Source organism: Cryptomeria japonica, chromosome 10 (assembly GCF_030272615.1).
Source record: "Cryptomeria japonica chromosome 10, Sugi_1.0, whole genome shotgun sequence".
Lineage (NCBI taxonomy): Eukaryota > Viridiplantae > Streptophyta > Pinopsida > Cupressales > Cupressaceae > Cryptomeria > Cryptomeria japonica.
This window is the reverse complement of record NC_081414.1, coordinates 231,290,011-231,317,992: the sequence shown is the minus strand read 5'-3', so window position 1 is coordinate 231,317,992 and position 27,982 is coordinate 231,290,011. Positions and strand designations below refer to the sequence as shown.

At 37.2% G+C, this 27,982-nt stretch overlaps 1 protein-coding gene across 1 annotated transcript in view; it reads left to right on the top strand.

Moving 5' to 3' along the window:
- LOC131077798 (uncharacterized) overlaps positions 1–27,982 on the top strand; it is a 217,145-nt gene that overhangs the window by 32,804 nt on the left and 156,359 nt on the right. The window contains exons 3-4 of the mRNA XM_058015350.2: positions 22,619–22,828; positions 22,919–23,008. Coding sequence (XP_057871333.2) covers positions 22,619–22,828; positions 22,919–23,008 — 300 coding nt within the window. The remainder of the gene's footprint in view (positions 1–22,618; positions 22,829–22,918; positions 23,009–27,982) is intronic.

Sequence of the window (27,982 nt, the reverse complement as noted above, 5' to 3'; positions counted from 1 at the left end):
CATTATATATATATATATACGTCAATAGATAGAGGAATAGTTAATATATATATATATATATATATTAATAAATAGGAAGAACTTGTTGTAAGCATATATGATGAATGAATCTTAAATAGTAAAGAATGATAGGAAAAATACATATTAGGGTAATAGGAATGTATGTAAGGAATACATGTGAGTAATGGTTAATGACATTTTATGAATATAGGTAATGAATGAAATCACACAAGGGAAGCTATAGGGAGGAAACTCTCATAGTCTAAGGAGGGATTATAATAATCCTAAGGGCAATATATACTGAAGGTTGATATGCATATATAGGGCTTAGTTGACTAAACATCAACTAAGAAGAGACGGATCTGGCCGGTCCCCTCTGAGGACTTGGATGATGAAGGCATCACCCAAGGCAAGGAATAGACAAGGGTCTTCCTTGAAGGGCTTGGGTGTAAGAGGTTACACCCAAGACAGGATTCGAACGCAACTTCGATTTCCTGAAGGGCTTGGAACCAAGGGGCTCTGTTGACGTGTTTTTTGTACACAGTCAAACACAGAATAAAATACCTAAAGGTACCTTATCCTCTCTTGAATAAAGCCTCCGAATGCTGAAGATGTCGCGAAAAGGATCAATTGGGATGACTTCAAGGTTCTTTGCTGTAGGATCTCTACGTGTGGATAAGCTCTCTGTGCTATGATGTGATTTGCTGGAATCACAAGGGGACTTACACTTGATGACCTGAACGTCTGATTTGCTGGAATCACAAGTCCTACTAACTAACTGGAAGACAAATAAATGGCAAAAGATGCAAGGTTCAGGAAGTCTATTCTACTACCTAGAATTCGAGAATATGGATGAATGACTAGGTGGATTCCTACTGACTGGGTCTCACCATCAGGTTGAACAATTCGACACCAACTCAGTGCGATCTTCTAAGGGATGCTTCCAATATGTTCAAATCGTACACCATCTGACAATGATCACCATTCAAGACAATGCATGAACAATGGACGTGTAACGACTTAAGATTAAGCTCATTTTGTTCCAGTTGACCACGCAAGGCGCACTTACAATCAGTAAGAGGCTAGTGGTATAGATTAAACGGATTCCACATAGGTGCATTCAACAATTTCCTTCATTCGATGTAATCATCTACCATCTAGAATTGAAGATTCAACAAGAAACCATGCATATTGCAAGAAACGACACACTTCACCATTACTTCAATGAAAATGGAGTTTGTTTACAATCAATGGCAACAATTTCTTGCCTTGTCCTCCTATTCTACTCTAATTGCTATTCTATCAACTGACTAATTCACTATTCTAACTACTGACTCTCTATCTTCTATTATTAGCCTTTACAAAATGAAGAGCCGGGGCTTATATAGTGCCCTTAATACAATTCAATGGCTAAGATCAATGGCCAAGATTCAATAATGAAAACCCTAATTAGGGTTTGTTACAACCATTACATAACCTTTAATGCTTGACCAATGATAAAATTACATCTTTAGGACACATGTCTTCTCTGGAAAATTCGACCAATAGATAGCTGGGGTAGGTACATAGAAGTTTGTGCCACCACCCATGAGTTAGGTACATTGAATCTGGACATACTGAGGTGGACCACACCGACTGGAGAAGTGATGACTAGGATGCCACCTCGTCTAACACTTGCAACTTGGTAGATATCCAATTCGATGATGCTGAGAAGCTAGCTTTAATTAACTCTTCTGAAACTATCTGCTTCTTTGATGAACCCTTGCTCTAACTTCTTTGTCTTTGATTAGCAGGATGATTGATGTACCTCGCCTTGGAATGCTGGATTGGAAGAGGTTAGTCATGATGATGCTTGTCCTTGTTGATGCTAGACTGGAGGAGGTCGCCCTTATCCTTGCTTGATCTTCTTTGAAGAGAACCTGCCGACTTGTAGATCCCCGGGCTTTGGAGTCGCCATCTTGATACCTACACAACATTTCACAATTAGTAATATATCTTGAAGTCAAGAAATTAAACTTAAAAGGAAGATTTAAGATTTTAATTAGGAAACTTCATGATAAATCTTGAGTTATCATTTCCTAATTAACCATGCAATACTTAGATTTTTCCAAAACAAATGTCCAAAAATCAATCCTTAAACAAGGGTGTCAAGATGATTTTGCCATACCTCCTCTTGAGTATTAAACTCTAAGAAATGATGTAAAAAATAGACGAATTTGTCTAGGCAAAGTGTAGATCAAAGCCTTCTTTTGAACAAATTGTGCCTCCTTTAGCTTGGAAAAGAATAAACTCCACTTCCTTCTAGCCTTCAACACTTGAAAGAAATTCGCTCCAAGCAAGCCAGATTTCGCTCCTCCAATTAGCTCTCCCATTTCGCACTTAAGGAAGTGATTGAATGATTTGAAATGTGAAACAAAACCTCTCCAATATATAGAGCGCTCACCCCTTTGCTTCCTCTAGGCCGACTTTCCAAATAAAGATGAAATAATAAATAAAACCTCAAAAGACTAGGCTGACTTTTCAAATAAAGGCAAAATAATGCCTTATGCGCTCAACTTGTAATCTTTTATTTTTTAAATTAATTTTAATACCTCTAAGATGCTTATTTTGATTATTTCAAGGTACAAAATTAATTTATTAAATTAAAATGCCTTTAATTTAATGTGAATTTCCCAAATGCCTCAAAATTAGCAATTTTGGCGATCTAATGCAATTTGGAGAGTATGAATTTTTAAAACAAGGCTTGATGAAACTCCATGATGATTTCGCCCTAGACCCTCAGCAAGGGTCAGGAGCGATTTTTCGGTTTGAAGCATACTTCTTCATCTTTTGGACTCCAAATTGCCTCCAAGGCATAAAACATCACATCCTCTTCCTATCCACACAAGATTTTGTCTCAATTCCATAAACAAAGGAGAGAATCATGAAAATTCGCTCTGGACCCTCTCTGAGGGTCAGGAGCGATTTTTTTAATTGCCTTCAAAATCCTTACTCTTAACGATCCTTTTTCACTTCAAGGCAATTTAAACATTATTCCAAACTTGTGCCTTGGCTTAGATTTGTCCAAATTTGGAGAGAAAGGCTCAATATTAGATTTTTCGCCCTGGGCCCTCTCTGAGGGTCAGGAGCAATTTTTCCAATTTTGGCTTGATTGCCTCTTTTGTTGATCACCCAAATTATATTCAACAGTTAAAACATGCTTTCCTTCATCCATTCCAATTATAAAAATCACTTTGACCTTGCAAAAAAAATGCACATTTGAAAATTTCGCTCTAGACCTTCAGAGAGGGTCAGGAGCGATTTTGCCTTTGTTGCCCAAAATTCATCATCTTTAATGCTTTTCAACCTTTCAAAGGCAATAAGAATGTCCAAGCTTCCCTCCAAGGTACCCTGCACATCACAATTTAGCCAAAATTAGTGACAAATAGGCTCAAATAAAATTTTCGCTCTAGACCCTCAGCAAGGGTCAGGAGCGAATTTCACAATCTAGGCTAAACTGCTCAATCTTCAAGTTTCAAATCACTTCACAGGGCAAGGTAAGATCGTTTTCAAAGCCAGGAACAAGATTTCAAGCTCAAACAAGGTGGCAAATGAAGTTTATGATGATTTTCGCTCTGGACCCTCTGCAAGGGTCAGGAGTGAGATTCGCTTTGGACCTCCTAAGAGGGTCAGGAGCGAAATTCGCTTTGGACCCTCAGAAAGGGTCAGGAGCGAAATTTGACTTTTTCGAACTCTCTATCAGGATAATTTTATGGAATATAACATTTAAGTATAACTTTCTTATACTTTAAGTTATATTCCATATATACTTTCAGGATGTTTGAGAGTGGTTTTAGACCTCCAAGAGTTATATTGCAAAATCTAGTTTTTGGAGGTTTTTCAGTTTCCAGACTTAGTCAAATTTTAGGATCAGGGCATTCCAGATTTAGCCAAATTTCAGGATCAGGACTTTCAGACTTAGCCAATTTTCAAGATTAGGACTTTCAAACTTCATCACTTACCAACTTGACCTAACTCAAGCAGAACCTACTATCCAGGTGATCCCCTTGGTGACACTCAAAATGCAAAGGCTAACAGACAAAACCCTAAAAGACCTAGAAAACAAACCCTAAAAAGAAAAAAGTAGGGGTCCCCATTTGCAATGGGGCGATGTGTGAAATGGTCACAACAGGCTCCAAGAAGGCGAGCTTCATAGCCGCCTAAGGACATACTTCCGTATGGCATTCGTATCCTTTTTTAGATAAAAATTATGAACATGCTAATTCAATGTTAAAATAGATTGTGAATTAAAATGGTTTATTTATATATATATCTATATGTTGTGTTCTAACAATTTGTTTTGCAGGTTAATGATCTCTAAATAGTAGGGACATTACAAAGAAGACTCCACTCATCATGCACAGTCATGACATTATCCACAAAAACAAGCTTTGCCTCAACTCTAGCAACATCCTCAGGTTCTTCTGCCTAGAAGTTAGGCCTTGAAGGCCTGTCAACCGTGCGTGTAGCTGCCCTATGAGGTCTAGGAATATTGGCTACACTCCTATTATCCTCTGGTTCTTGATTGTGTCGGTTTGGAGGATTCATACGCTTCATCCTGGTGGTGAGTGCATGTAAAGCCTGAGCAACCTGCTGCTGCCCCGTAGCCATAGTCCTAAAAAATTCTCGTCTCCTCATCCTCAGCTCTGTGGCCTCTGGGTGGGTTGCCTGTATGCCTATCACCCATAGTGCCTGACTGCCTATGAAGACTCTGTTCTCCTTCAAGGAGGGCTCTTCTGCGTGTGTAATACCTGTGTGAACCTGCTTCTCGTGACTGCATGTAACTTCTAAACCCTTAGGATGGCAGGATTTAGCTCTGATACCACTGTAAGAACCTACCCAGGGTTCTCAACTCAGACAACGGAGGTTTAGTTGAACCTGTTGCATTTTCTGTTTTGTATTTTGCAATTTCTAACAAGGAGGCTAGTTTTGAACAAATAGTATGCAAAAAGCAACATTGGAAGGAGCTGGAAATTAATTGAACTTCATAAGATTGGGATTATCAAACCCTTGTTACATCCAATTTGCATAAACACCTTCAATAAAGAAATCAGACAAGACCAGGAAGATTTATTGTCAAATACCTCAAATTTATGAAACCCCTTATTTATCCTTGCTGCCGTACAACAACAAATAATGGCAGCAAATTACTTATCAGTCCAAACTACCCGGAATGGTGAGTTTAGCAGCTCAAACTGAAGCTACCAGCTAGGCGTCTCCTTTAGGATTTATTCTAGAATTTGTGGACGACTCCTTCAATAAAATCGTACCCTTTCAAGGAAGAAAGTACGACAGATCTGCAAGCTGTGCATGCACAAAAAGCCCTAGCTGTAAACACACTTATTTCTGCCTCTGTTCTGCCTCTGTGGTTGCAATCAATCCTTTGCATAAAATGAATAAAACCCTTTATAATCTGCCCAATCTTGGTTCCTGGATGAAACCAACTGAAAGCAAAATCAACTGATATTTCACAACCTCTAATGCTGATGCACAAAAATCCACCGTTTTCTTGTACCGATACTTTCAGATTAGCTGCAGGAAGAAACCCCTACTGAAACCCTCAAGCCAAAGTCTCTTCAGAGCAAACTCAATATCAAATCTTCACATAATGAAAAGAAGACCTAAAAACTTCTTTTATCTCTTCCCTTTAGGGTTTGGCGCTAAACCAAAGAAAAGTACGATTTGGCATTAAATGATGTTTTAACTTTTAATATTTATTTTTGACTATTGAAACTTCAAAAATAAATCTCTTTTCAGTTTAATATAAAAGTGGCCCCATCCGATGAGAAATAGACCCTCACTTAAGTTATAACTTAAAGTGACTTTAAAATAATAAAACATTAAAGTTTGCCATTTAATATTTAATTAAAGTAATTAAATATTAATATCTCTCTAAGTATCTATCAGAATTGCCTGCCGTCAGAACTGAAGACTGCCAAGCCATACTCTGCCACTGCCCAACCCACTAGCTAAAAATAGCAAGACTGCTAAAAATAGAAAGTGTCTCAAACAGAGTCCTGGAGACCTCAAATGAAAGCCAGTCCTGTAATGCTCACTCTGAAGATGAAGAATCAATCTCTGGGAGACCCTCTAACCAACCTCATCAGCCCACGAGGGTCAGTGATAGGCTAATCTACTCAGCTGACAGATGTCAACTAGAAGGGGACATCCATTGTGCTAAGTTGATTAATCTTCTAGTAGACATTATTAAAATTTCAAGTTAATAACATTCGCTGTTTATCAGCAAATCTAATTGCTATCTTCAAAAGAGATATTCAGTTGTGCAAATTTGATTAATTATCAGAAATATCAATTTGTAAAAGTATAGCTTCCAATGTATATAATATTTTATAGAAATTAAAATTAAACTTGGATTGATATAGATGAAATTTTCCAAACGAGACATTACAAAAGGTATTAGAGCTGGATCTTGCCAGCCTGTGAGTCTTTTTTCATACGCAATTTAGTTATAGAACCAACATATATTATCAAAGAGAACTTGTTTCATTTAAATGACAAAATAAGTTAATATGTGTAATGTCCCCATTTTGAAATAGATTTAATAATAAATAATAATAGACATAAATAATAAAAATATAATATAATTAAAATGTATTTAAAGTTAATGAATAGTAAAAAGCATCGAATGAAAAGTTGACTCTCTCAAACATGAGATATAAGAAGGATAAGAGATCATTTGAAAAGGGATAAGGAGGAGGGAAGAAATGAATGAAGCATGTGAACCAAGGAAGGATTAATGGGAGAAGAAAGGAATGGGAAGTAGATAAGGTTGTGTCTCTTTCAAAGGGCAAGAATTATGAAGGGTTGTACTATTTCAAAGGGTGCTAATACTGAAAGGTTGTGTCTTTTGCCAAGGGGCAGGCATGATGAAGAGATGTGACCTCTCATAAAGGGAAGAGGGTTCACTTGGGGAAGAAATGGAAGGGAGATCAATTTGGAGAATAATATATAATTCTCAAAAGCAGCATTGAAAAGTGGTGACTTAATTATTATGAAAGGTGGTGCCTCAATTCCAATGAAAGGTGGTGACTCTTCCACCAAGAAAGTATAAAGGAGAGATTGAATAAGATCAGACTTTGGCATTTATAAGAGATTACGACAGTCCGATTCTATACTGTGGTGGTGGTATGAGTTCCCCATATATGGCAGAATGAATACTATTAATATCTGCGTACTACTGACTGATAACATATTGCTGTTATGATTATTTAATATGACGTAGTGTATGTTATTTCTAGTCTGTTCATTGCTGATTCATATTATGTTTTCGCTTATAACTGTTTAATATAGGCTATATGATATAATATAGGATTCTCTCTCTCTCTCTATCTCTCTCTTGCTTGCTATATATATATTCTGTCTGATTGTTATAACCAGCCATGGTAGGGGAAATAAGGGATTATTAGAGAGGTATGGAGATGGGGTACTCTCCTAGGTACGCCACCTCATGGTGGTGACCAAATGGTCCTGTGAGGCCAAGTGGGTTCAAAGGGTACTGCCTTTGGGCTTTAGAAGAGATGGGATTCCGGGGCGCCCTGTTGTGAATACACCTTATCCCTCTATCATGGTGAATTAATACACGAAGAAGTCCAATCATAGGAAGTGGGAAATGGATGGCAAGATGAGGGGGAATGGGTATAGGACACCTCACTAGGTACACCTCATATGGATGGCACATGCCAAGAGGGATGGTATATCCACTCTTGGACCTAGGGTAGAGGATCTTTAAGACACCCTATCGAGTCACCTTATCCTAGCTTCCCTATGGTTGAATTTCCCCAATAAGTTAGAGGTATCTTATGATTAAGTTTATGTCCCTAACCCTAGTAGGAAAGTTACCTAGAATTTTGATTTTAGGGTAAAAACTAGGGCATTTACAAAAAGGGACTTTACAATTGGTGTTAGAGCATGATCCTACCATCCTGTAGGGAAAAGCTAAAACAATGAAATGCATTCTATTCAAAAGCAATTTGAAGGTCTAAGAAAGGGATCTATAAGCTTAGTCCAAAAATAAAATCAAGTAAACCAACATTGCATTTCTATGTATGTATGCCTTTGACTTTTTCATGATTGATGTATGTTAAGCATGCTTACTCCATGTATATATAATATGCATGTTTTCTCATGAATGCCTTGAGTTTGCTTCATGTCTGATATGTTTCAGCATGTATGCCTTGTGTCTTATGTGCATTTATGTTTTGCTTCATGACTGATGTATGTACCTTACATGTATTTATGTGTTGCTTCGTGCCTTACACGTGCGCTTGATACCTTACGTGTATACTTAATGCCTCCATGTATATATGTGTATTACTTCATGTCTTAAATGTGTACCTTATACTTTATGTATTTGCTTCATACCAAATGTATCTCAGCATGTTTACTTCATGTGTGTTTTATATGCGTGCTCTTCTCATGTATGTTGTTGTCTTGTATATATGCTTCATATCTTATGTGCATTTATGTGTTTGCCTCATGTTTGTCATGGTGTGTGTGCCTTACTAATGTATGCCTTATGTCTTGAATATGCTTCGCATCATTTTTGATGTGTTTTCAACAAGTTTGTTCCATGTGTGTTTCCAAAGAAATTTCATGTTGGGAATCATCTTGAACGCTTCATGATCATTGCTTGAGGACAAGAAATCTTGGGTGGTGCGGACTGTAATGTCCCCATTTTGAAATAGGATTTAATAATAAATAATAATAGACATAAAATAATAAAAATATTATATAATATAATAAAACGTAGTTAAGTAAAGGAATGGTCAAAAGGCTTGGAATGAAGAGTTTTGACTCTCTCAAACATGGGATATAAGAGGGAGAAGAGATCATTTGAAAAGGTATAAGGAGGAGGGAAGAAATGAATGAAGCATGTGAACCAAGGAAGGATTGATGGAAGAAGAAAGGAATGGGAAGAAGATAAGGTTGTGTCTCTTTCAAAGGGCAAGAATTTTGAAGGGTTGTAGTATTTCAAAGGGTGCTAATTGTGAAAGGTTGTGTCTCTTGCCAAGGGGCAGGCATGATGAAGAGGTATGACCTCTCTCTCACATGGGAAGATTTAAAGGAAAGATGGTTCATTTGAGGAAGAGATGGAAGGGAAATCAGTTTGGATAATAATATATTATTCTCAAAAGCAACAATGAAAAGTGGTGACTTAATTATTATGAAAGGTGGTGCCTCAATTCCTATGAAAGGTTGCAACTCTTCCACCAATAAAGTATAAAGGAGAGATCGAATAAATCAGAATTTGACATTTATAAGAGATTACAGCAGCCCGATTCTATATTGTGGTGGTGGTATGAGTTCCCCATATATGGTATAATGAATACTATTAATATCTGCTTACTACTGACTGATAACATATTGCTATCATGATTATTTAATATAGCATAGTGCATGTTATTTCTAATCTGTTCATTGCTGATTCATATTATGTTTTTGCTTATAACTGATTAATTTAGGCTATGTGATATAATATACGATGCTCTCTCTCTCTCTCTCTATATATATATATATATATTCTGTCTGATTGTTATAACCAGCCATGGTAGGGGATATGAGGGATTACAAGAGGGGTACGGCAATGGGGTACTCTTCTATGTAAGCCACCTCATGGTGGTGACCAAATGGTCCCCTGAGGCCAAGGGGGTACAAAGGGTACTTCCTTTGGGCTTAGAATAGATGGGGTTCCGGGGCACCCTGTTGTGAATACACCCCATCCCTATATCATGGTGGATTAATACACCAAGAAGTCCAATCATAGGAAGTGGGAAATGGATGGCAAGATGAGGGGGAATAGGTATAGGACACCTTCCTAGGTACACCACCTCATATGGATGGCATAGGCCACATGAGGCTAAGAGGGATGGTATATCGGATATCTACTCTTGTGTAATGTCCCCCACTTTGAAATAGAATTTAATAATAAATGATAATAATAAAATTAAAACATTAAAAATTAAATTAAAATATAAAATAATATAATTAAATATGATTAATAAAAAATTATTTAAGTTAATGAAAAGTCAAAAGACATGAAAGGAAAAGTTGTGACTCCCTCAACAATGAGATATAAAAGGGAGAAGAGAACCTCATTTGAGAGGGGGGATAATTTGGAAATGGGAAGTGCATATCTGATTTAAATAATAAGTGCACAGCTGATTATGAAAGGCTGTGTCCCTTTCAAAGGGTAGAAATAATGAAGAGTTGCACTCTTTCAAAGGGTGCTAATGGTGAAAGGGTATGTCTGTTGCCAAAGGGCATACATGATGAAGAGGTGTCACCTCTCCCTCAAATTGAGAGATATAAAGGGGAGGAAATCACTGAGGAAAAATCACGTCTGGACTTCAGTTTGAATATACGCTGCTCTAATCACTAGCCATTGGTTAACATCCACTGCATACAATTTCCTTAGGCTGGGAATACGCGTCTAGGATCAGTTTACAGGAATTCCGCTGCGATCCTGCCAAGGTACACATAATTTACATAGAAATATATATTTAATGCAAGTCATCCATAATACAACAAAATACAACATCAGTAATTTAATTCATGATTACTAGAATAAATCGTAAAGGGGATGTCAAATATATCAGTGTTTTAATAAAATCGCAATAATTCAATAATTAATTTCTTATTTGTAACACATGTATGAATCCAAAACTATGTATTCATCATCATACAAACTCTTATCCGTAACTAGCAAATGAACAAGTTAGAACAATTAAATAAGACAAAAACAAATTGTTAATCCTTAATATGAATGTAGTCGGAAGGTTGTATGAATGAATAGGGAAAGGCCTGTGTAAAACCATCGGGCGTCTATCTCAAGATGGGTAGAGATCAGTGACTCACGTAAGACCTTGAGGGTGTCGTCCCAAAATTAGGCCTGGGCTTGGATCCAAAACCTTGAGGGAGTCATCATGTTGAGGTATCAAAGCGTCCTATTCAAGATCATCATCCTTTCCAAACTTACATTGGTAGTAAGGTTTTTTAGTTGAACTCCATCGTGATGTTAATTTCTATTTCTATTTCTATTTGCTTTGAGAATGTTGGAATTATGATGTCTTAAGTGGTTAAACTTACTTGGGGACATTACATCTTGGGCCTAGGATCTCTAAGACACCCTATCGAGTTACCTTATCCTAGCTTCCCTATGGTTGAATTTCCCCCAATAAGCTAGAGGTATATTATGATTGAGTTTATGTCCCTAACCCTAGTAGGAAAGTTATTTGGAATTGTGGTTTTAGGGAAAAAACAAGGGCATTTACAAAAAAGGGACATTACAATATAGCAGATAGTGAGGGAAAACCTCCTTTTGGTAAAGTTCTTACAGATAAATTTGAAAAGAAGTTTAATACAATGATAGATATGTCGTCAAGTGCTCCACATGAAGCAAAATAATATGAATGCTTCCTATAATTAAAGGAAAAAGGTTCATGTGAGAAAATTTCAAAGCCCAACACAAGATGATATTGACAACATGTATGCAGATTATAAAAATCTTCCCATTGATATGCAAAAGGCCATGTCTTTCACAAACTTCATGAGTATAAAAGGTGCAAACAAGGTTAACTAGAATTTTGCCAATCCTCCTGCAAATATTATAGAATGCATAATCTAAGAGAAATGTTCCTGCACAAGTTTTGTGCCAATAACTATGACTAGGGTCCTATTATACCTAATAGGAACTAATCAAGAGAATGCTGTCGACAAGTTCAAAGCTTTGGCAAGATTTTGGAATATTGCTACTAGAAATAGCATTACAATTAATGCTTTGAAGTCAAGTAATGCACAAGAACTTCCAACTCAATTGCAATGTGCTCCCTCTACAATTGTACATTCTTTTTCTCACAATCATCTTGTCAATAAGTCCCAAACTGTGGAGAGGGAGCATTATTCATCAAAAGGGCAACCCCAAGCATCTAGTTCTATGTCAACATCTTTTATGGGTAGGTCTTCTACCATGGCTAATCATTATAATATTAGATGTCAACAATTCATTGGTCCTTAGAAAGCAGTGGGACCTGTTGTGACATTTTCACACATCGCCCCATTGCAAATAGGGACCACCACTTTTTTCACTTTGCTTAGTGTTTAGCTTGGTGGGTTTAGTAGCTATTAGCCCTTGCCTATGAGGAGTGAATATGTCTTGTCAAGTTAGGATCGAGGTTGTGTGGTCAACCTTGTCAAGGTGGTTAATGTTGTTGAAAGTTGTCAATTTGCAAAGAAAAGTCTTAGGGTTTGAAATAGCATGAGCTCGGGTTTTGATGTGAAAATAGACTAAGGCATGAGTTTGCCCAAAAGATTGATCTTGATGAGTGTTTTCTGAGCAAATTCAAATTTGTGCAAATGAGAACCTTGAAATGCCAATTTAATTGAGGTATGAATAAAACATGAAATCAATTTGGTATAAATGAAATGTAAAAAATCTAAGTACAAATAAAGCTCAAATCACTGATTTGAGAAAAAGGTTTTCATCAAGACCAAATGAAGATCAAAGTCCTTCCAAGTCGATCAAGTCCAAACAAAGCTTGAAAGGCTGCCATAGTGATAAGATGCAAATAAACGTTCAAAATTTGCTCAAGTGTGCCAATTGCAAAACAACCAAATTTGGCTGATCAAATCATAACATGAAAAGCTAGTCAAATTGGCTGATCAAGGTCATAAATTGCAAAGGTTTAAGTTGCAAAGGTGCCTTCAAAATTCGCCCAAGTGTGCAAGTTGCAAAGGTACCTTAAAATACTGCCTCCAACCAAGGTTGCAAAGGTGTCACCAAAAGCTGCCTCTAGCAAAAGTTGCAAAGGTGCCATTAAAAGCCGATCACATCAAAAAGTTGCAAAGGTGCTACAAAATGCCGCTTCCAACCAAGCTTGCAAAGGTGTTATCAAAAGCCGCGATGATGATGAGTTGCAAAGGTCCCTCAGAAATCCGCCTCAAACCAAATCTTGCAAAGGTCCCTAAGAAATCTGCCATGATGGTGAATTGCAAAGCTATCTTCAAAAGCCACTTTCAATAAAGTTGCAAAGGTATTTCAAAAGGCCGCTTAGACCAAATGATGCAAATCTAGTTCAAATCTCCGCCAAGATTGCTAGGTACAAAAGAAAGCTAAAAGGCCAAAAGTGATGAGCAAGATGAGGAGGTCGGCCTTCAAAAATGAGCGCTTCCAAGCAAAGAACAAATTAAAATGTTTCTTTTAAGATGCAAGTTGGCCTATGGGGGAGTTGGAATGAAAAGACACATCCTTGCCCCTTGACGCCTATATAAGAGAGTATTCTTGGAAGCGGTTTAATAAACATTTCTGATCATAACATTTGGTCAAAATTCACTTGAAGGCAGTGATTTTGGTTGAGAGAAGATTTCAAGATCAACTTCAAGACATCTTTTATCCACTTTGAGGGCAAAATTGTGTAAAAATTTACATTGCATTAGACCTATAGCAAGCACAAAATCAGACATACAAAAGTGGAAGGTAAATGAAGTTAATATATATTTTATATGCTTTGCAGGTGATTAAGGAATCAAGGACAAGTCAACATCAAGATCAAGCCTGACTCATGCAAAGCATAGATCAAAGTCAAGACCTTGGAGCATGAAAGAAAGATTACTTACATGATGATGAAGGAGAGTTTTACAATCTTGAATTCCTTCTGAAATCCAAGAATCAAAGATAGTACACTAGGTGCACCATTCATCAAGTGTATCATGAACAACGGAGGATCAATCAAGGTCATCACATAGTCTACATCAAACATGATCAAGGAAGCAGATAGTTTCAGAAGAGTTAATCAAAGTTCGCTTCCCATCATCATCACATTGAGCAAACTGGATAATGTTGATTATCAAGAGATATTGCTCAACATTCCTTCATGAAAATCTACCAAGTCTACAAGTACGAATTGAGATGGCATCCTGGTTATCATTCCACCAATTAGAGGAATTCCACATCAACATGACTAGATGCAATGCACTTGACTCGTCATATGGAGGCACAAATTTTGAACTACCTACCCTCATTTTCTATTGGTTCACATTCAATATTGAACCTAAAATGTAATTTTCTCATTGGCTAAGAAGAGTTTTTTTGTAAAAAACCTTAATTGGGGTTTATTGTAAAATCTTGGCCATTGATCTCAAATCAATCTGAGCCTTTCATTGTAAAGAGCTATCTATATAAGGCTCAGTTTTCTCATTTGTAAAGAGAAGAATGAGTAGTTAATAGAGGTTAATAGTGAACAATAGATAGCAGCTAGAGTAGAATAGGAGGAGAAGGCAGAAATTGTTGCCAAAGTTGTAGATAAACTTCCTTTTCATTGAAGTTATGGTGGAATGTGTTGTTTCTTTACAAGTGCGTGGTTTCTTGTTGGATCTTCATGTTAGATGGTAAATAATTAGATGAATGAAAGGAATTGTGTATGATTCATGGTAAAACCCCTAATCCATACCACAATAGTGTGTTGATTGCAAATTCGCCTTGTGTGGCCAACTGGAATAATTGAATGAGCTTAAGTTCAATTGTTATTCAATCATTGATATGCATTTAGTTAATGGTGTCTACGCTTGATAATGATTTGAAAATCATCTAATTAAATCATCTAATTTCCTTAGAAGATTGCACTAAGCTTTGTGGAGTTGTTGCTTTTCAAGTTAAAGCAAGGCCTAGTGGAGTTCCACCAAAGACTATCCATTGTCTCTTGCATTCTTAGGAGTAGCGTAATCTTCCTAAAGCCGTCTCTTTTGCCCTTTTTTCAACTCAAGCTAGTTTAGGGTAAAAAGCATCAAAATATTGCAACATCAGATGATCAAATTCCAGCAATTCAAGCAAGCATTCATTTACAATGTAAGGCCCCTTGGAGGAACAGAAATCACAACGACTTACTGTGCTTATCCACATGTCGTGACCCGACATTGAAGAACCTTGGAGTTATCTCAAGTGATCCTTGTGCGAATCTTCAACATTTGAGAGACTTTGATCAAGAGAGGATAAGATACTTTTGGGTATTTTACTCTGTGTTCGCATGTGCATAAAAAACACTTCAACAGGACCTAACAAGGAGTGGATGCCAAAATCAATAAATCAGATTGCAAGCATTGGTCCTAGAATAATAGATACATCCTTTATTAACATTAGTGTTTCTGAAGTCAGCATGTTACCTTCTCCAACATCAAATTGTGTGAATATTGAAGATGCAACTGCCAACTTTCATAAAAAGTTAACAAAGATGAATGTTTAGGATGATCAACATGTTCTCATGCCTAATTGTCTTCAAGTTTCTGAAATTGGGCTTATAGGTCTTAGTTTTGGATTAAGGATTGGGAATTATGAATTTCCAAGATTGATTTGGGATCTCAAGATCTTGAAAAAGACTCAATCAAATGAAGAAAAAATTCTAAGATTATCCTAGTCTGTGATTGCTTGAGGACAAACAATCTTGGGAAGGATGGACTGTAATGTCCCTTTTCAAAATGGGATCATAGTACTAAATTAAAATATCATAAAATAATATAAAAAATATAGAATTGAAGTTTAATTTTGTTAAAAGTCAAAGGACATGTGAAGAATCATGACTATTGAAGGAAAAAGATATGCAAGAGACACCAAACAAGGAGAATTAACCACCATACGAAGAGTACTACTTTGAATTATCTAATTATTACTCCAGGAGCATGGAACATTTACCTTGAAGAGGAAACTCCTCATGGCAGGAATTGAAGGACAAAAACCAACAATTTCTGTAGAGTGATTTCACACGGAAATCACCATTGTGCTAAGTTGATTGATCTTCTAGTAGACATTATTAAAATTTTAAGTTGATAACATTTGTTGTTTATCAGCAAATCTGATTGCTACATTTAAAAGAGATATTTAATTAAACAAATTTGATTAATTATCAGAAATGCCAATTGGAAAAAGTACAGCTTCTGGTGTCTATATTATGGTATAAAAATTAAAAAGTAAACATAATTTGATATATACGGAATTTTCCAAACAGGACATTACAGCATACCATCCTCCAAGAAAACCGATAGTAGGCTTACTATATGGTTCTACACCATAGAACAATAGTAACCTAATGTGCTACCATATATAAAAATGATCAAGGGAAGGAAATGAACCTAAACTGCTACCTATAAAAAACTAATATAAAAATAGTAGACTATGTTGGTTAACGGATTGGATTTCTCAAAATTTACAAATAAATACTCCTGTTGCCCAAATAGAAAACCAATGATAACCAGCAGTTGGGTAAATAATTATTATTTTTACCCTCTGCATTAAGGTACAGCTCCCTATATGATATTCAATGAATTTTGAATAATTTTTTCTTTATGTGATTCACTTTAAACCAGAAAGTAAACAAAAGGCTTCAACATCCACTAGTCAACACAATATGAATGCTTAATGATGGATAATGAAATTCATAATTAGACTTTGATCTCAAATGGAAATTAACTCTCAGGATGATAAAAGAATGTTTGAACTCTGATTGACACTCACTCATGCCTCACAGGACAAGGGGAATCAGAAAATTCAAAAGCTTATAGCTAGTTTCATTTACCAAATTGATTCACAAACTTCAAATGAAAAATCAGAGAAAAGAAACTGATACACGAACACATAGTCATTCCAACAGAAATTTTACGCATTCAAAACACACAGGTTTCTCAAGTTGTATCATATATTTCATTCCACTCAAAGATGGGTATTCCACTGAAATTACAAGTGAGATTAGTCTGGTCCTCCAAATTTTACACCAAAAATTTTATATCGCGCAAAAACATCCTTACAAATCTATATAGCCGCCAGGCTTAATTGTCTTTTTTAAACAAAATGCAAATATGAAATTCAAGAGACAACCGTCTATAACTGAAATTAACTAAACGGCTACAAGCCGTAAATAGAGCCATAACTAAAAGAATAGAAAACGGCCTAAATTGTCTCTGAAGTGTGTGTGGTGCCACGTATATTTCGCCACTCCATATGAGCCGTGGAGAAGTTATGAACTACTTGGTAATGTGGGAGCCCAATGTGCAGGATGCGTTGCTTCCAAACTTCTTTATCCATACCCACTTGCGTGACTTTAGTTTTATGCACTTCTAAGTGATCCGAACAGACAACCAACATGGATTCAATGCGAGCTACTTTGGTGAAGTCATCTCGGGTGAAAGATTTTGATTCTTTAACAGAATTTATTTTCCCTTTGAAATTCTGCACCATATCTACTACTTGTTCAATGGTCTGTCCGTCTTCCTTCAGAAGTTGTACATTGATGCACTTCAAGTCTTTCTGCATCACAGCAATGAGTTCTTTCAATTCTTTTAGCAACTTAATGGACTCTTCATGACCTTGTTTTATGATTGAATTTCTCCATTCAATGTTTTCCTTGGCCACATGCAGTACCTTGTCATCCAAATCATTTACTACCTTTTCTGTAAGGAAGTTCATGACACCATACTTCTGTACATCTCTCATTTGAACCAGTACTGCAGCCCATTTTTTCCTTTCCTTTTCCCATGCCAACACTTCTGTTTCCAGCTCTTGAGTTACGGTCACAGCATCCTCGTACACCTTTACCAGATTAGCAATATACTTTGTTCCTTGCTGAATTATGAACTCAAGCCACTCTTCAAAGGTTTCTGCCAGCACATGATTTCTCTGAACCTTATCCAACAAATTCTGGTTCATGGGAGATTTAGGATCAAAATTCTGAGGAACCTGTGACAGGGGCTGTGGGTTGGGATGATGAATGGCATTAATATACTCCGCCATCTGCTTCATGGTTTGTTTCAACTCCCGTTTGTCTTTCTCATCCTTCCATGTTCTGGATAACATTCGTTTAGCAGAGGACTCTAGGTGTTTTGCATCAGCAGCCCTTGAAGCAGTTCCTAAATCAAGCTTTTCAACAACAAAATCCCGCTCCGTTGCTTTTTCTGGATCTTTGTCTGAAATAGGCCTAGCCACTTCAGCTACCCAGTGCCCTGTATTCTCATCCACCTCCAGCATAGCTTCTGCTTTTAGCTTTTTAGACTTAGGTGTTTTTCCGAGGCATTTACTCACCATAGCTTCCATGGGTACACTGATAGGGACTACGTTGCGTTTCTTACTTATTGATGCTCCCAACCACCTTGAAACGTTTGAGGATATCTTTGCTAACGGCGTTTGATATTCAGATGAATCCATGGTAGCCAAAGTAGTTACTTGATTGGGGCTTTCCCCGGGCTGCTCCTTTTCTTTACCTGCATCTTGAGTTGCAGGAATGTCTGTTTCTGGTTCACCCATAATCACTTGTGCCTCCTCAGTATCAAGAACTATGCTGGTTTCTTTTCCTGTGATGTCTGCACCTTTCCTTTTACTTCTGGAACGGGTGACTCGAACCGTTGAGGGGCCAAACAGTGGTTCTTTAAGTCTTCTGGTTTGAACCTTTTCACTTTGAGTACCAGTGACACCTGCAATATCAACAACAATGTTAGAAGAAGAAATTGGTACAGCAGCATGAGATTGCTCAATTGATTTCTCGACTGAGCCGGCAGTAAATTTTATTCCAGGCCTACGATCTCTTAACCATTTCTCCGTTCTCCTTATTACATTAAAGGTTCTTGACTAAACATTTTCTTCTTCTTTCCTATCCCAATCAATTTCAGGAATAGGTTGCACATGAACTCTTTTATTGAACTCCGGGTCCAATACATCTTCATCTTCCGCTTCTTGTATTCCTGCAATGTTCATGGGCAATTTCAAAGTAATGATTTGTTGTAAAGTAAACCTCGACCATAATCTTCTCCGAACTTCAAATTCATCACAGCAATCCTCCCAATAGTCTTCTAATTGGGGTATATGTGAAAAGTTCACATCAACATTCAGGTGCTTCACTGCATATTCTTTGCTGTCGAACCCCTGCCGAGCAACATATGGCGGCAAATTCATCTTCTTGAGTTCCAATTCTAAGTTCAATGCATCAGAAATAGTTTGGCAACTATAATGTCCGAGTTCAATTGGGAAAATTGCTTCAGATTCACTTTTCATCCCAAATCTCTTATCCACATGAGCTAGCTGTCTGCTAACTTCTAAAAGTACATAACTGTCGAGAGCATATTTGGGTAATCTGAAAGGTTCATCTTCAAAGCCTCCAATTCTGATATAAGTAAATCTAGGAAATTGAATAAAACAACTCCCATACATGGTGACCAACTTTAATTCCTCAGGTGACATCCTATTATTCAAATTTCCTTGTAGTTCAAAAGTTAATCTTTCTGCAAAGACATCATTCCATCTCAAGAAATTTTCTGTGTATCTCTGTATTTGCAAATGTGGATAGCACTCGTAGACCTTCATTCCATCAACCCAAGGTTCTTGGTGTAATCCTGGCCATTCTCTGATATAGGCTAGAATATAGAACAAGTATGAAGTCATGTGAAAATTAGCCGTTCCAACAAAATTACTCAACCCTTCATGCAATCTCTCAGCAATTACTTGTGCCCAGTCTAGGTATTTTTCATCAGCTAATAATACCTGAATGTAAAAATACATCCAATCCTCCCAATAGAAGGCATGTGAATTCCCCTTAAGCCTGTTCAAAAGGATCATGATATCCCTAACTTCTGTGATGAAATGCTCTCTTGTTAAGGGTTTGGGCAACCTAGAACCTCTCTTTTGTATTTTAAGGAGCCAGTTCCTAGCTATGACGCTCCGATAAACACTTCTCTTCTCAGAGAAAAATGCGTATGAGGTTCCTATGGACCAATCTTCATACGACTCTTTGTGAGGAATTCCAATTGCAGCCATTACAGTTTCTCTGTCAATCCGCACTAGCATGTCTCCTTTATTGGCTCTAATACACCTATTACCAGCATCATATCAGTTCATGCATGCATATACTAATTCTGGGCAAGGAGCAGCACTTGGGAATGCAGCGGCCTCAACAAGACCACTGTGAACTATCATTTCCATCATGGAATTAGCTGTCGGGTTCTTGGCCCTCTCTAAGAAGTTATCTAACTCATCCTGAATGAAGGCTGTATCATCTAACTCTGGAAGGGTACTAACCAAGCATGATGTTCGACCCAATTTGGGCAGAATTGGTCTCATTTTTGCTTTAAATTGCATCAATCAGACAACATTCAACTCCGAAGCAAAGAATTACACTTTCCAATTTTCAGAACTAAACAGAGCAGGGGAAAATAAGCAATTGAACTCACCTGTCTTCAACATCAAACTGTGAAACCCTCGGAAGAACTGAGCTAAATTACCTTCTGTGTCTCCACTCTTCGCCAATGGCAACAATAATTACCTTACCTGAGACGCCCCATATTTAAAGACGGAAAAGACTGAAATGAACCAACACACGCTTCGGCCCAGCTCATTCATCCTTGTGAAACCACTTGTGATTTGATATACTTCTGACATGCTTATTAATTAGAAATCAACTCCACACAGTCGACATGCCTTCTCATGATTGTTTCCATAATTACAATTTGAAAACACGAAAACCAAGGAAAATTCTGTTTTGATTGCGCCGCCTTTTCTTCCAAGACACCATCGGGCTGAGTTGAAAACACCGCTTTGAACCTTGAACTCATTTTAAAAGAAATTCATTGGTTCAAAGTTCAATGACAACAAGTCACATTTGCGAACAAGCAGAAAGAGACAAAAGGAACATTTAATAACACGAGAATGAACCATGAACCTTGAACCATTTCAAAACAAAAGTTCAATGGTTCAAGTTCAAAGCGACCACAAGACTAGTACTAAAAAGACAGCCGCTAAACACAAGACAAAAGACCGATTGAACCTTGAACCTTGAACCTTGAACCTTGAACCTTGAACCTTGAACCTTGAACCGAAAAGGTTCAAAGTTCAAGTTCAATGACTATGCTAATGACAACTTAGAACTTTATGGAACGCATTTCTCTTGAACTCGTTTAATGAAGACTTAAGTCCTAGAAAATAATTACCCTTTTTTTTTGATAGGCTATAAACGAAAAATAAAAAGGGGGCAACAGACTACAACCATAGAAAATCGAATATTCAGCAAGATCAACTTCTTCTAAGGTGTTCACGGTTCTAAAATCCAGGAATTTCCTTGCTCATAAGCCAACTACCCTTGAGTAGGTACACAAGTTCTAGGAGGAAAAGAACATGTATGACATTCATCAAATTGCTGTCTACTCACTTAGTGATTTTAACACTCAGCTGAGAGGGAATTCAATGTATGGTCTGTAAATATATTCATTGAGCAGTAATTCAGTCCAACTCTTCTAGTTTTAGCTCTTAATAAGAATAATCAATAACAGGACCCTATACCTTTGACCTAAAGTATAATTGTATCTGCTTATTAAAGGCATGTAGACGTACTTCCCTACTTACATTGGTATTCAAAACAACCTTACAACTATCCAACAGAAAAATGAAAATCTTTTTCAAATTTCAGAAGGGGTGCCTTAAGGAAGACAAATCATTTAAGCACCCTTTGAAATCACAATCCCATGAATAGGTCCAGACCACAAGTAGCTAAAGTGAGACCTCTGGCAGCAGAGATGATATGGCCATTTCCAGTTAAGACCACTGTTAGCTACAATAAGATGCTCGACAAAGAAAAGAAGACAATTGTCATGGTTGGTGGTATCAACTACTTGGGAAAAATAATAAATGCCTTGGGTATTTTCAAACTTTAATTGTTTCAGTCATTTACTCAATTAGTCATGTTTAATGGATTGCTTCTCGTCATAGGAATTATTCTTAACCTCTGTATAATGATCTATAGGCACTGATTTATCAAATGGGTAATCAATCAAAACAGGGCTATATTATATCAAAATAACAAGGGCAGAAAGGAAACCCCTTCCATTACACATATGATCCCTATTTTTTCTTTTTATCTTGAATTGTGTCCCAAGGTGGTCTCTTCCTGCATACCCCTCATCCAAACTAAATATCATGGGCCCCTGTATCTCTTACATCATGAAACAATAAACTGATTAAAGTATCATACACTCTTACAGAGTGACAAAAATAATAAATAAATTAATAAATCCTCAAATGAATGCTGGATCAACTACTCAACTGGATCAAGTGATAAAAAATGTTAAATTAAACATGAAAGAGATTGTCAGCTATTGCATTGTAATCAACTGGATAGGATATCATCAAATATGCAGTGCATCAATAGATTATGCAATTTCAAAGAGTCTGCATAATAACACAATGAAGTATAAATGCTGCTACTGTGTGCTTCTATTAATGAATAATATATCCCTAGTCTAATAAATATTTGGTCCCACTAATCAAAGATTCAAAACTGTCTTATAGAAAAATGTGTGACTGAGGCACCTGTAAACGTTTAGATTTCTTTCAATTTTGGATAAATCCATTATTTTTTCTTTGTTCAAGATATTTAGTTCAATGTTTCAGAATTCGCAAGATGAGAGAAACTCTTTCTAAAATTGTTAGATGAATTTGAAAATGGTACAAATTTTATGAACAATTATAGTCGATTCTTTCAGCAAGAAACTGTGTTACCACTTTGATATTTTATGATTTATGGTGTTCTTCTTTTGTCAGGTCTACAAAGGAATTCTTCGAGATACGGGGGAAGTGGTGGCAGTGAAAGTTCAGAGGCCTGGTGTTTTGGAAGGAATTTCAAGAGATCTATTTTTGCTTCGCAATGCTTCACAGGCTTTACAGTCTCTTCCTTTTATAGAATCAAACTTGGTTGCTCTTCTTGATAACTGGGCTTTCCGGTTTTTTGATGAACTTGATTATGTGCAGGAGGTAAATAATACGGCCTTAGAGACAGTATCACAATGATAATGGTTTCTACATGATTACTAGAAGAGATTCAATTATTCTTGTTCTTTGCAGGGTAAGAATGCAGAGCAATTTGCAGAAAATATGAAATCCCTCAAAAATATCGTAGTCCCTGGAGTTTTCTTACAACATACTTCCCGGAAGGTGAGCATATGGAATTAAGTATTTAATAATGTAGTTTTTTATTAACTAACTGTTATTTGCCTCTATGGAATAATATTTTAAGGGAGGGCCAAACTGAACCAATCATTCTAGATTTCCTTTTGAATTGATAGTGGCATGCCACCTGATGGGAATTTGAGCTTGAATGTTTCATAGTTTAGCATTGAAAAATCTCTTATATAGATTCTGAAGATGCATATAAAAATCTACATTAGGGTACTTATATGGTTTAGGATGTGTGGCATTATGTGGAAATATCTGACACTTGCAAAAAATGTTAAGAATTAAATTTGGCTGATTTATTAAATACATGGTCTAGATTAGTCATTGAGTCACACACAACTTTATTTAGTTCAGGGAAATTTTGTTTATAAACTATAATGTGAATATCTTTGGCAAAGTTTTGACTATAGAAAGATCCAAAACATTTTGTACTTGTGTAACTAGGAAGGCTGTAATATCCCCACAATTTTTTTCAATTTATTTCCAGTTACAATCACAACAAGAACCTGTTAAGGTTAGGAAATCAAGATACAATAATTGTAACCCTTCCACTTTCTGATCACCAAGTGCCCAATATGGGAAGATGAGAGCATACGGTGTTGAGGGGATCGTTAGCTTCAAATAATTGGAAATAATACAATGCTTGGACGGCAAGCCAGCCCCTTCCACTTTTCAGCAGGATATGGAGAATATTAAAAATCACTTGGCGGTAAACCAACCAAGGATGATGCAAGAAACTGAAGAACAATCACTCTATCGCCTATGCATCGGGAGGACTAGAAATGAAATAACAATAAACTCCACCGCTTATTTAGTGAGAGGACTAAAAATGAGATTACAATCAACTCAACTGCTTATTCAGCACGAGGACAAAATTACAATAGATAAGGAGGAGGCAAGCCAGCCTCTTCCACTTATGTAGTGGGCCAAAGAACAATAATCCATGTATATAGTTGTTAGTACTACTAATCAACTTTACAATGCAAACATGGATTACAAAATTACAGTGTTTTATGGGGATGCGCCCCCCCCCCCCTTTTGGCCACGTCTCGAAGACGGGGACGTCTCCGGGATGGGGGGATGGGGACGCGATGTCGCCCGCTGTTCCGCCACCGCCGCCCAAGTGCCATCGGAGACGTCTCTGTGTCTCCCAAGGAGACGTCTCCTTGGGAGATGTTTTGTAATATCCCCACAATTTTTTTCAATTTATTTTGAGTTACAATCACAACAAGACCCTGTTAAGGTTAGGAAATCAAGATACAATAATGCTGAAATTGTAACCCTTCCACTTTCTGATCACCAAGTGCCCAATATGGGAAGGTGAGAGCATACGGTGTTGAGGGGATCGTTAGCTTCAAATAACTGGAAATAATACAATGCTTGGGTTGCAAGCTAGCCCTTTCCACTTTTTAGCGGGATATGGAGAATATTAAAAATCACTTGGCGGTAAACCAGCCAAGGATGATGCAAGAAACTGAAGAACAATCACTCTACCGCTCATGCATCGGGAGGACTAGAAATGAAATAGCAATCAACTCCACCGCTTATTCAGCGGGAGGACTGAAAATGAGATTACAATCAACTCAACCGCTTATTCAGCAAGAGGACAAAATTACAATAGATAAGAAGGCAGCAAGCCAACCTCTTCTACTTATGCAGTGGGCCAAAGAACAACAATCCAAGTATATAGCTCTTAGTACTACTAATCAGGTTTACAATGCAAACATGGATTACAAAATTACTAGAATAATTGTCGAAACTAGGCAGCAAGGCCAGCCTCTTCCACTTATGCAGTGGGACTAATAGAGTTCACATAAATTGCTGTTAGTACTACTAACAAGCATTACAATATGATTCATTATGGATATTCAAATGCCAAAACCCAAACTAACAGCTGCAACTTATTACCAAGACTCTTCACACCACAACTATAGACTCACACACCTGAAAACCAGCTTCAACCCCAAAAAACTAAATCTGATATGAATGAACAGCAGGCTGGAAATACAGACCAGCAACATTAAAATCCTCACAAACACTTCTAAATCACTCCCCACACACTCAAATTATCTCTAAACACACTCCAAAGAACCCACACACTCTAAAAACAACTCCACACAAGGAAACACTCCAAACAAACAATTTTTCAGATTTTGATATGCACCCCATGTGCTGGAAACACACAAACCAGTAGCCTAGAAACTCACAAAAATGCTCGTAACTCTATTCACACTCAATGAAATGACCCCCAAATTGATGCAAATGAGAGATACAAGATAGGCAATGAGATTAGAACCAACAAACTGCACCAAAAACCCCCAAATGAATTTATGCATGCATTCCTAGGCAGCCCAACATAGTACGACTAGGAAAGAAGTACAATTTGCATTTAAAAATTAAATACTCAACATTAAGCTCTACAAACTTACAGACTTGATGACTTGTGGCATAGGAAGAGAACAAGCCACTACCCGGAATGATCTGACACATGAATTGAGAGTTATGAACTAAAATGTGCTACAACCACACCAAAAACCAACAACACTGAAATCCACACCACACTGAAAATCTGAAAATGCACACTAAAATCGAACCACACATTCAGAAGATCCAAGCACAGCTAGGAGTGATATCTCACACTCGAAGTCTGTCAAGAGCCCTAAGAGGTTTTCACCCTCGAAGATTGTCTGGAGTCAATCCGACAACATAACAGTGTAAATTGCCCGAGATACCAAAATGAGAGCCCAAGTCACTTAATTATAACTTTTTGCTAACCAAATTCAAATTCAAATGCACTCCAAATACGCCCAAACCAAATGCCATTCCATTTCATCCACATTTGGTATTGCATTTCATTTCATTTCCTTGCACAAGTTCACCCAATTCACGTTCACCCAAAATCGCCTTTTTTAATAAATATAAGTGTCATATAATAAAGTGTAAAGTGGGCGCCCAACTATGACTTCCAAAAAAATAAAATTACTAAGGCAATATATTTAGAAAATCGCCCCATTTGCCTTGAGTTATAATTTAATTATTAACACTATGACGACCCCCTTGAAGTCATATGCAAATTTCGCCCAAATAGACTTAGGATAAAATTAATATTTTTCTCCCTTCCTAAGTCGTCCATCCATAAAATAATCAAATATTAATACCTCATGCCTAATGTATTAATATATTAAAAATACCTTCTCAAATATTGATTATTGCCAAATTGAGCCGGAGACTGAAGTGCTGGAAATCACCAAAACTGAAGTGAGTTGGGGCTCTGAACTGAACTGCTAAAAATAGTCATCTGAGTGAACAATAATATTGCCAGAAATAGCCACTGAGCTGTGATGCAAAATCCTTGCCAAGAATAACACCAAAAAATGCTGGAAGAGCAACTGCTCAAACTGACCTGCCAGAAATAGCCATCTAAACAGGCATGCTGACATTCTGCTAAAAATAGTACTTACTAAAAATAGCATACTGCTAAAAATAGCAAGTGTTTCCAAAGTGATTTTAACCACATTCTAAGCAACCGTCGCACTTACTAAAAATAGTAAGGAAAAAGTCACCCGATGCAGATGCATGTCGAACCATCCTGAAGCTCTCTGAAAACCCAGAAAGAATCCAGAATCCAAACTGTAAAACTTCCACATATACCCCCTGAAAACATCAAATAATCCTCCTAGAAAATAGGAAACCTTAATTCCCCTTTCCAAATAGCCTATGGGTCTCCGGAATAAGCCAATGGACCACTAAATGCACATCACTGAGAAGAGGACATTACAAGGGCGTCTCCTCGTCCTTCGAGAGAGACGCAAACGTCTCTCAAGGGACAGGGAGACGCCCAGCCGTCTCCCGTCGCCCCCACGTATATGCAATGTTTAAAATTAAAATTTAAAAAAAATTTAAAAAATTGACTTTTTTGGGGGTTAAGGGTTAATCCTAATTGGACGTGGGCCAATAGAAAAATAACACCCGACGCCTTTATCAAATAATAAAAGTATTTTTGGCCTCGTGGGGCAATGCACCTTGACCCCGCAAGGGGCAATGCACCTTGACCCCAACTTGGGGGCGTTGCCCCCAAACCCCCGTCAAAAAATATAGGGGAAACCGCTCTGATGGAAGTAGGAAAAATTTAACCTCCAAGTTTGATTAGGTTCCATATAACAACATAATTAGCATTGAAGAAATCTTGGTATTTAGATTTAGTATTTTAAATTTCCTATAGTTTCATTTGAAATGTAATTCTTATACTATTATACTGTCATACATATTTTCAAAACTAGTTTTTCAAGTACTATATTTATATGTATAACTATATCAACACCACCACCTCGCCACCCCCCCGTCGTCCCCAAACTTAGGCCCTTGGTCCCCGCGTCCCCCTAGAATCATTGTCCAAACTAGGTGGCAAGACTAGCCTCTTCCACTTATGCAGTGGGACCAAGAGAGTTCAAATGAATTGCTGTTAGTACTACTAACAAGCATTACAATATGATTCATCATGGATATTTAAATGCCAAAACCCAAACTAAGAGTTGCAACTTATTACCAAGACTCTTCATACCACACTCATAGACTCACACACCTGAAAACCAACTTCAACCCCAAAAAACTAAATCTGATATGAATAAACAAGAAGCTGAAATATAGACTAGCAACATTAAAATCCTCACAAACACTTTTAAATCACTCCCCACGCACTCAAATTATCTCTAAACACACTCCAAAGAACCCACACACTCTAAAACCAACTCCACACAAGGAAACACTCCAAACTAACAATTTTTCAGATTTTGATATGCAACCCATGCGCTGGAAACACACAGACCAGCAGCCCAGAAACTCACAAAAATACTTGTAACTCTATTCACACTCAACGAAATGACCCCCAAACGGATGCAAATGAGAGATACAAGATAGGCGATGAGATTAGAACCAACAAACTGCACCCAAAAC